Raw genomic sequence first — 11,397 nt, 5'->3', positions numbered from 1 at the left:
GATAAACAGTAATAGTTTCAAGTTTAAATAAAAATATATTCTTGGAAAGCATAAATTCAATTCAGTGTCGAGACCCACTAGAAACGGAACAGAAACATATTCTCTATTAGAAATTCAAATAAGCTAACAAATATATTTGTACCAAATAAGAACCCTATTCTCATGACTCTGAAACTAACAGCTTTTCCACCCAAAGTATGCTAACTAGAAAACCCATAGCAGAATCTATGCTTTTGTAGGTATAGTAGATTCGGGAACAGAACAATGAAAATAAGTTTTATTAATATGTAAATTTTTTTCAGATTACAATTATTAATAGAACAGATTGACTGGTTGGACCTAAGGCTGGACAGACCCAAGCATTTCTTCTTTTTAATATTTGCCATTTTTCTAATCTTTTAGCATTAGAACTTGTTTTATTAAGACTAGTATTTATTTCAATCGAACCGAGCGGTTCTTTTTAGGTTAAATACCCGAACGGACATTTGAATTGAGAACCAACGGGTATGGTTTGGTTCTCGATTCAAGATAAAAAAAATCGAAGAACCAAATCTCCCTAATTTTTTATTTTTTATAAGTATTCAAATAATTTTATTAATCAATAGGATAATATATGGGAGGTGTATTATCAATATAAACAAGAAAGAAACGATATGAAGTTAAGTAGCCCATTTATATATTTAGTGGTCGCAGCATTAAACCAAGTATACAAAGTCATATAAAACAATTCTCTGATTTGCTCTGTTGTTCTTGTTTGGTCTTTAAAACAGGGATTGTTCCTTTGTCCACACACACCATACAATACATCCCAGAATAAGACTCCACACAAGTCTGCTATCCTTATCTCCAAATTTTCTCCTCCATGCCCGCAACACGTCTTCTATGCACCTAGGCAACACGTAATCCAAATGTTGGAAAGCTAAAATACCGTTCCTCAGCCACCCAACACCATTACAATGGATGAACAAATGGTTAATCGTTTCCTATCTCTCTTACACATAACACCACTCGGTAACACAAAAGCCTTTTCTTCAAAAATTATCCACCGTTAACACCTATTCTCTCACAACCGTCCATAATAAGAAGGCCACCTGTGAAGATAATTTACATTGCCACATCATCTTCCAGAAAAATGAACTCTTCACCGATCCGAATATGGATCTAAAATAAGTGCGAGCTGAAAAAATATCATCCCGTGCCAAATTCCACCTGCTATGATCACCCTCTCCTACTTGAATATGCGCTTCGTGCAAGTCAAAAACAATGCATAATCATCCAATTTCTAATCTTGTAATCCCCTCTCAAAAGCAACATTCCAGCTATAACTTCCATTACGTATGGTTATTACATCATTCACCATAGCGGACGGTTCCAAGGCTATGCGGTGCAAAAAAGGAAACCATACCTTTAACGAATGATCTTCACATCAGCAATCATTCCAAAATCTGATACTATTGCTAATCCCCACCACATAAGTCAATTTATCTCGAAATTCATTCCATCATTGTTGGATATACTTCCACAAACTCACCCCATAAGATCAACGACCCTCAATCGAGCACCATCCCCCTTCCATCACATCATACTTTGCTCATATGATTTCTATCCAAAAACTCATCCTCTCCACTCCAAATCGCCATAACCACTTGCCCAATAAAGCCTGTTAAACAGAATGAGGTTCCTCAATCCAAGACCCCCCATCCTTACAGGAGAACAAACCACACCCCAATTGACTAGATGAAATTTCCTCTCTTTCCCTAACCTTGCCCAAAGAAACTTTCTTTGAATCCTCTCTAATCTATTTGCCACTGTAACAAGAATGGGAAACAAAGACAAGAAATAAGTTAGGAGATTAAATAGAATGGATTTAATGAGGGTAAGACGGCCTCCCTTCGAAAGGTACATACGCTTCCACCTCGCTAATCTCTTTTCCACTCTTTCGACAATTCTATTCCAAATATGTTTACTTTTAACCCTTGTCCTAAATGGAGCCCCCAAGGTATGACATGGGCAATTGCACCACCCTACAACCCAATATATTGGCCAGCTCATCCACATTAGCATCCTCTCCCACTAGAATAGCTTCAAATTTCCCCAAATTAATATTTAATCCTGAGACCACTTCAAAGCATAGAAGTAGCCGACGAAAGTTCCTGAATTGCTCATTCATGCATCGCATAGAATCAGTGTATCGTTTGCAAATAGCAAATGGAAAACCTGTAAGTATCCAACCGTAAAGCCCCTTATCAAACCTTCTCCCACAGATTTTTCAAATATCCTATTGAATGCCTCCATAACAATCACAAACAACAATGGAGACAAAGGATCCCCTTGTCTCAAACTTCTGCTGCTTTGAAAATATCCTTCTGAGGTGCCGTTAACGAAGACTAAGAACGAAACGGTACAAATACAAAATTGAATCCACTTGCACCATTTTCCCCCAAAGCCACTTCTTCTGAACATGTACATAAGGATCCACCAGTTCCCGTGATCGTAGGCTTCTGAATATCGAGTTTGCATAACATCCATGGCACCCCCAAGCGTAATCTAGAGTCAACGCATTCATTTTCTATAAGTACAGAATCCAAAATCTGCCTTCCTCTTACAAAAGCATCCTGACACTTCGTTACCACTTTCCCCAACACCTCCTTCAATCTATTCGCCAGAATCTTTGCAATAATTTTGTATGTCCCGCTAACTAAGCTTATTAATAGGGCGAAAATCCTTAATGTCAACTGCTCTCAATTTCTTGGGGATCAACACAATAAATGTAGCGTTAGAACTTCTCAAGAACCTGCCGTACTCAGAAAAATAAGAACGTCTATAATGTCCGAACGTATCAACTCCCAACAAGCCTTATAAAATGCGAATGAGAAGCCGTCACGTCCCGGTGCCTTATCATCATTCATGCTGAAAACCACCTTGATTTAATCATCCCCAAATGGTTACTCTAAACAGCTGGCATCCTCCTCCGTGATAGTAGAGAAGTCCAGTTCATCCATCTCTGGCCTCCAGTCAAACTGTTCCCGATAGATACTTTTATAGAATCTCACCATTTGATTCCCAATATCCCGCGCGTCCTCATAAATAGCCCTATCGACCTCTAATAAAGTGATAGAGTTGTTGCGCCTGTTAGACCTAGCGACTCTATCGAAAAACTTGGCGCATGTCTCCCTCTTTCAACCATGTGACTCTAGATTTCTGGCGCCAAGTAATCTCCACAAATCTCTCCAACTCTCTTCTTAACACTCCACGTCTCTCTCTCTTATTCCCATACAACCCTTGACTCTCCTCCCATCTATCCAACTCTTCTGTTTTAGAATGCATTGATTTTTACGACAATTATCATCTCCCACCACTTCTTCATTCCACCTCTTCAGATCCTTCTTCAAGGCTTTTAATTCCTAATCCAATACATAACTGGGAGACCCTTGAATTCATAAGATGCCCACCAATCCCGTACTCGCTCCCCAAAGCCTTCTACTTTTAGCCACATCTTCTCAAATCTAAAAGGCCTTCTTCCACTACACCTCACATTCCCCGATAGCAAAATATGGAAATGATCAGAATACACCATCTACAATCTCCTCCGATTGACCTCCGAATATTTGGCCTCCCACTCCCCACTCATAAAAAAGCGATCCATTCGAGATAACACAAGTTGATCCCAATTTGATGACCAAGTGAAGTCTCTTCCAATCAAAGGCATGTCTACCAACATAATTTCCCTAATAAAATCTGAGAAATCTTCCATTGCCCCTGTTAATCTCCCGTCGCTAGACCTCTCAGTAGAAACTGAACCTAGTTAAGATCTCTCCCAATGCACGTGGGAATGTTCCACCAAGCCATCATCCTTGCCAACTCATCCCACAATCCACCTCTACTCTGATCAGCGTTGGCCCGTAAACTCCTATAAACATCCAACGAAATCCATTCCCAATATTTCTAAACAAAAGCGATAAGGAAAATAGCCTTTCACTAACCTCCTCCATTTCAAGAACTCTAGCGTCCCACATGACTAACACACCTCCTGAATCCCTCGATGACCCCATATATTGATACCCGACATGCTGTCCCCCATAAACTGCTAACAATCGCCCTCGAGATGAACTCCAACTTAGTTTCTTGTAAGCAAACAAGGTCCACCCTCCATCCCTTTAACAAATTTCGAACACCTAACCTTTTCCACGCTTCATTAAGTCCCCTCATGTTCCAACTAATTATTTTTGGGATCATCAAGATGTTTTGTCATCCCTTCCAAGCAATCCTTTCTTTGACTTGACACCCTTAGCATCATAATTTACTAAACATTCAAGCTGCTTAAGTTCACAATCTCCCTTTCTTCTTAATTTACCCCTTGTATACTCATCCCGTCCCCTACTGCCCTCTAATTCCTCGAATAATTGCAAAAATCTACTTTCATATCCATCGCACGACACACCAACCAACTTACTGAAATCCTAAATTTTTTGAAGGACCCAATTTGAAAGTGAGGGTTCAACTTCAATCGCATTCACTTTCGTCGTTTTCTCTGCATGACGATACTCTAAAGGATCACATGGTATCCCTCTATTTCCTCCACCTGCTTGATATCACTATATGTTCCTCCCTGTTTAGTACTATCTACCCACAACACCAGAGCTTTGTCAGTCTCTAACTCCTTTTCTTTTAGGGGCTTAGAATGCCTTTTATTATATGTGTTCCCAACCATGGTTCTTGAACATGTCTCCTTGTGCCCTTTCAGTACTGTGGAGACTGATCCCTCTGTCAATACATGTCCCGTCTCTTGCTCTTGCTCAACTGATAATAGTCCATCAGCCAGCGACGTCGTGTCCATCATCCCTAGTGTCTCCGACTCCAAATTCACCATATTGGGCTCCCCTTTGTTAGACCAAGGTCTCACCTCCCGATTTGCTTCAGTCCGCAAGTTATTATCCAGATTATCTTTAGTAAGGGCTATTTTCATTGATAGCTCCTTAGGAGTTACGTGTTCTTCGTCCACACCCATCCCACACTTGTGACAAAGTATCTTGGGAACTGCTATAGACCTACATCCTACAACCCTAAGTAATTTATCCAACTCCCCTTTCAACAACTAGACACGAGCCCTTATTTCGGCAGTATTCAATAAACCATCATCTGAACCTTCTGCATATGCTGCCTTGGACTAAGGAATCATAATATTACCTTCATTTTCACTCACAATAACTACCTTCTCCTTTCGCATAAGCACCCTTTGATCAACATTCTGCAAGGCCTGTATGTTCGCCGTAACTTAAGCATAGGTCATCCCTTGTCGACTTCGGTCGTTCACCATTCGACGTTTGGCTTTATCTCCAGCAACAAATGAGTCAACTACTGCCTAAAACACCCACGAGATCGATGCCCATCCTTCTCCATTCGCACCTTCCGGCACCATCCAACTCCCTTCCGATGCCTATCCCTATACTGTGCTATCATCAAGTACCTACCACGGCTGTTCACAGATCGTTGTGCTAAGAAAACTCCTGATGACTCATTGAATTTAGAGATAAAATCCTCCAAACTGCTAGTAACCCACAGCTTGTCCATATTCACCATCCCAAATTTCGGTTCGGGTCGGAGAAGAACTTAACTGGACCATGTCCAACCCTAATTGGACCTATTCAGTTATAATAAACTAAGGCCTACACAAGTAAAGGCAAATACCATATAGAGCAAACATTGTTATAACAACAACAACAACAACAATAATAATAGTTTAAAACAAACTTTTCGCAAGAATAAGAGGGTTGCAAGTATCTATATACCTCACACTAAAGCTCTAAGGACATGTGCATCAGACCACAACCTCGTTGGGAATAAGACTTAGTAGTTATTTTTTGCAGGTTGTTGGTTGTATCAATGTTGTATCAGGCTATCCCAAAGCTAGATTGATTAATCAGACTCCGCTAAATAAAATAATATTCAGAGCAATTTTGATGTCTAGAGATCTTTTGTAATTAATACCTAAAGAACACAAACATGAAGAAGATATACAAAAATACTAACTTGGCTTCAATAGATGCAGGAGGTGTGTCTGTTCCATCCCAAACAAAGAGCATCCAGTCATCCTTTGTAACTTCACAAAGATGCAAAACCTTGCAGTGGAAAAGTCCAACAAAAAAGGACATGTTATCTAACTCCCTCTTCTTGTGCAGGATAGATAACCCAATGAATTTAGGTTAATTGTACAGAAAAAGAAACAAAATAACCTTAAAATGTCACTAAAAGGCTATATGTTGAGAATTTAAAAGCAATGAGAGACAAAGGTGCGATTTAAAAATACCTTACAAAGCAAATTGATGTGCTCACCCTCCTTCATCTCTTTTAGTGGCGACAAATTGTTCAAGTCTATCAAGCAAATGGATAACCATGAGCAACACGGAAATCTACTTGCAAAACTTTCAGTTCCATATGTCAAAATATTTTACTCCCAAAAAGTGGCTTAAAAGAAATGTGGCAGTGAAACCTCAACTGTAGGAATCAGTAAGCACTTTTTAACTGGCGGCTAGACATGCATGGTTCACAAATAAACTAGTAAAAACAGAACAGCGAAAGTAAAAGTTGATTACAAAAAGCTGGAAACCTTGAATTTAGCTGGGATATTCCTACAACAGATGTTTCAGTCACTACTAATGAAATGAAGAGGAGAACACCTGCTTCAATTTTCATAGATTCTCTTAACTTGGCGACGAATGGTTTATCTTGCTCCCTAGCTCGAAAATTTGGCGAAGCTTGGTAAGGCCCGACATTACGACTACAGTGTTTCCCTTCAAACAAAGCGAACGAAGAATATTTTTTCAGGTACGTAGCATAGACGTCCGAACAATGTGCTTTCATCTACAGCAAAAAAAAAAAAATATGTACATATATTGATATATCTCCTAGCCCACAAATTTAATTAAAAAAAAATATTTCTTGCTACAAGTACACAATCATTACCGTGACACGAGTCAGTATAATTATATCTCCAATGGACTCGATCCGAGGAAGCTTCTCCATAGTTTCAGCAAAAAATGTTACTGCAATTCCAGGACCCGTTCGTGATTCGTCAATCAACTTTACGGAACAAAAATAATCTGGAAAATACAAAAGAAAAACAAAGAAGCCTGCTGTTAGAGGGGCAATTCTTGTACTCAGTTGAGAGTAAAACTGCACGTATATTAAATATGAAACAATAACTACCAGAGAAGAGTTATCTAAGATCGAATCGAAGACACCAAGTGGTAGCAGATTCCATAAAAGCTCAAAAATTGAAAAACTAGCGTTTCAATTTCAAGATTGGTGTTTTCAAAGGACCCACCATCTTGCTGGATATGTTAAGCGTAAAATCCGTTAAATATGTAAAATATGACAACTATAATCCTAGTTCTTGAACATAAGATTTTAACCCCGACACAACATAGATTCGTTCCTATTTTCAGATGAGAAGAAATTTACCGGTGCCATTGGAATGTTTTGGAAGGCTAGCCTCTGCGACAATACCAATGAGATTGACCCGTTGATTTATGGAAGCCATAGCATCCACTATTTTCATATAGTTGTAATCATCGTCTCTCGTGCTGTTGGCCATCTTGACAAAAATCAAACCCTAACTACAGTAAAATTGCACCGAATCACTACCACTTTTCTTTCTCTTTTAAATTCGATGAAATTATTTTACAATTTCATGGCGGGAATGGAAAATTGCAGGGGAAGATGACGAACGAGAAATGTGAAAACAGAGAGAATTTCCAAAGTGCCGTTTAGGACTTCCAAAAAATGGTACGTTTGGTTAAACTTTAATTTTCTTTTAAGCTCTTGCTTGAGGCATAAAAATGCATCTTTTGAATAGTATATTGATGAGATTTATATAATTAAAAAATAAAGAAAAGTTGTGAATTTGTGTGTAATATTTATTTTATTGAAAAATATATTGTTAAAATAATGTTAAATTACTGTTTTGAGAATATGCCCTTGTTTGAGCCCCATTTTTGTGAAGAAAATAAATTTTTTAATAGTATATTGATGGAAAATGTGTGGTTAAAAAATTAGAAAAAATTTTTGATTTGCGTGCAATATTATTTCATTGAAGAATGTGTGGTTAAAATGATATCAAATCACTATTAAAAAATATATTTTGATTGAAAAATGGGACTCAAACAAAGGCTATATTTTTTCCAATGAATAGGGTTCAAACAAATATAATTTTTTTTATCAAATCCTTGTTTGAGCCACATTATTTTGGAAGAAAATGTATTTTTCAATATGTATTGATGGGAAATGTGTGGTTAAAAAATAAGGAAAAGTTTTAAATTTATATGTAATATTATTTTTATTGAAAAATGTGTAATTAAAATGATGTCAAATCACTTTGTTTTTTTTCCTAATAATGTGGATGAAACAAGGCCTAAGTAAAATAGGAAATTGTGATATCCCGAATTTCTTCTCAAATATGGCGGGAATTTTATCTAATGGGGAACGCACATTTGCTTGAAACAGTTCCCAAATAACTATTTTTTCTAACATTATTTGAGTAATGTTATTTGCATATCATGGTGTACGGATAGATGATTTGAAAGAGAGGGAAGAAAAAGGAGACAAAAAAATAATAATTTAATATTAGACCATGTATATGTACATAAATGTTAAGACAATGGCTTATGCACATGTGAGTTGACAGATTTTGGTACATTGATCTTGATAACACATTTTTTAATCAATTGTCAAATTTTTGACACGAGAGGGTGTCAATCAAGGCCTGCACTTTGTATGTAGAATTGTTTAATCCTTATTATAATCTCTCTCCCTTCCGTATCATTTTTTTCTACACCATTATGTACACAATGTTGTACAGTTTGCATTACTCATGCTAGTGTCCTATCAATCCAAGTCAAGTCGATGATCCAATGATAAAAAATCTATTCGTTTGAAAGAAATATGCAAGAGTCCATTTTGTTTGATCAACTTTGCAACACTGATAGGATGGGAATGACAGGTTATCTGATCGAACACTCACAATAGGAGTGGGGGCTACTTTTTTTTTGAATTTTTTTATTTACATGAGTCTCAACACCATGTGAGAGGACGTCAAACAACAAGTCACCCTTTTTCTATCAAACTAGTTTAATTCCCGTTTGATAGTCTATTTTTGTGCACGATATGCAAGAGTCCATTTTGATTTATGGTCTATTTTTATGCAATTTGTTCGATTAGTTGATGCCCTTATCAAATAAGATGGAACGTGAAATTTTTAGATGTTATCCGTGAACGAATTTCAAGCCTACCATTCGAATTGCAAAAAAATTCGTAATTGTTTGGAAGGTCAATTACCTTCATCAGCACTCCAGGGCAGAATTTTTCGATGGAATTGTTTGTGTGCACATTCTTGTATATGTTGATATTCTTACCAATTTAGTTATGTTCTAAACCATGAACATGTTGTACATTAATGGACTATATGTCACTTGTGAGTTTCATTAGTTTATGATTTTATACCGCGTCATGAATTTTTGGGTCATAAAAATTGTACACGCTCAAGTTTGACTTGCATCGAAATGCCTACAACACCATGATATTGAGAAGAGGTGTAAATTATTTTACGAACTTGATCATTTGATCCTATAGACTCTTTCTTTTCTGAAAAGAAATAAGGAAAAGGGGACATTTCGTTAATTTTATTTTTTTTTTTAATAAGGTCCAATAATCTCTTTATTTTTTAAGATTAACTTGATCATAATGAAGCCCCCGTTTGGGCCTCATTTTTTGAAAATGAAAATAAGTGGAATGGTATTTTTTTTGAAAAATAAATGCTCAAAAATGAATGAAAAGTTTTCGATTTACGTGTAATATTATTTTATAAAAAATTGTGTGATTGAAAATATGATAGAAAAAATTGAATGTATTGGAATGAAAATTAATGAGATTCAAAGTGTCATTCATCTGAAGAAGAGAAATTTGATTCAGTCCAAATGAGATTCAAACCCATACCACTTTCCTTCAAAATTTTTAGCCCCATATTTATCCAAGAATACATCTTGAAACAGTAGATCAATGAAGAGTGCATGTTTAAAAAATAAAGGAATATTTTTGAATTCCTATATAATATTATTTTATTGAAAAATATAAGATTAAAAAGAAGAAAGAAAATATATTTTAAAAATAAAGAGAATCGGTTATATATTTTAAAACATGAAATAAAGAATTTATTTGGTGTCTACTTTTAACATTCGGATCTTTAAAATAAGTTTATTTCACTTTTGAAAGCATTCTGAAAATGTTCTTATAGAAGGTATGATGTACACAAGAAAGTATTTTTAGCCTTGTTTTGTCACAATTAAGCCCTCCTTTGTCCTCTATTTTGTGGAAATAAAAATTGGTGGAATAACGATTTTATTGAAAAATGAGTGATTAAAAAATAAGAATTTTTTTTCGATTTACATGTAATATTATTTGATGAAAAATTGTGTCATTGAAAATAAGATTAAAAAAATTGAATGTAATGAAATGAAATTTAATGAAAACCAAACAAGACTTAAATTTAGGATTGAGTTGATTGTACAAATCAACTCGGACTATACATCTATAGCCCTCTCACGTTGGGCCCCCCCTCATATGAGGGGACTGTAACCCTTGAGATTGTATAGCAAGTATAGCCCTTAAAATTAGGGTAATTGGCACAATACGTTCCTACCTTTCGAGATTATTGTGGAAAACGTTTTTACTTTTTATTTTTTTGCATTTTTGCCCATATTTCCATCTTTCTTTGCGTTGAACATCATTTTCACCAAATTTTGATATTAAATGACCAATATACTCTTCCATTTAAACAAAACAAGAAAAAAAGAAAAGAAAAATAAAGAACAAATTTCAATTGTGGGCCAAACTTTTAAAAAAGTGCAAATGAGTACAAAATTTTTTATTAAAATATATATATATTTTTAAATTCTCTCTCCTCTTCTTCTCCTCCCCTTCCTGCGCCTCGTCCACCACCGTCGCCGTTGCGGCCAAAACCACAATGCACAGAGCACAAAATTCTCAACAACTTTCAGAAATTTCTCAACAAATTTCAGAAACCACGATGCACAAATTTCTCAACGATGCGTAGAGCACAAAATTCCCGATTTAATCCAGGATCCATCGCTGTCAATTGGTATTGTCATTACCTTCTTCCTTGCATCTCTCCTAATACCACAACTCAATGGAATCTATATTTACTTTGGTTTCTCACTCCTCAATTGAGAGAAAACGACTAAACTGAAAAGAAAAAAAAAGTACTAAAATTTAAACATTTTTTTGGGCGACAGCTCGTAAACTTCTTCATGTGCTTCATCCCTGAGGAAAAGTGGAGAATCAGTCACGTTTCTAGAATGCTGATGGAGTCATCTTGCTCATGAA

At 36.2% G+C, this 11,397-nt stretch overlaps 1 protein-coding gene across 2 annotated transcripts in view; it reads right to left on the bottom strand.

The window, feature by feature from the left end:
* LOC111366304 (protection of telomeres protein 1b) overlaps positions 1 to 7,800 on the bottom strand; it is an 11,085-nt gene extending 3,285 nt beyond the window's left edge. Inside the window, exons 1-5 of one of the 2 annotated variants that reach the window (XM_022987038.1) lie at positions 7,462 to 7,800; positions 6,964 to 7,100; positions 6,678 to 6,861; positions 6,308 to 6,372; positions 6,031 to 6,119 (exon numbers count right to left, since the gene is read on the bottom strand). In XM_022987038.1, coding sequence (XP_022842806.1) covers positions 6,031 to 6,119; positions 6,308 to 6,372; positions 6,678 to 6,861; positions 6,964 to 7,100; positions 7,462 to 7,594 — 608 coding nt within the window. In that variant the 5' untranslated portion in view covers positions 7,595 to 7,800. The remainder of the gene's footprint in view (positions 1 to 6,030; positions 6,120 to 6,307; positions 6,373 to 6,677; positions 6,862 to 6,963; positions 7,101 to 7,461) is intronic. The other variant, XM_022987047.1, reaches the window with a different exon arrangement.
* Between the last annotated feature and the right edge of the window lie 3,597 nt (positions 7,801 to 11,397).

Source organism: Olea europaea, chromosome 2 (genome assembly GCF_002742605.1).
Source record: "Olea europaea var. sylvestris chromosome 2, O_europaea_v1, whole genome shotgun sequence".
NCBI lineage: Eukaryota > Viridiplantae > Streptophyta > Magnoliopsida > Lamiales > Oleaceae > Olea > Olea europaea.
The sequence above is the reverse complement of the archived record's forward strand: the minus strand, read 5'-3'. Positions and strand labels throughout refer to the sequence as shown.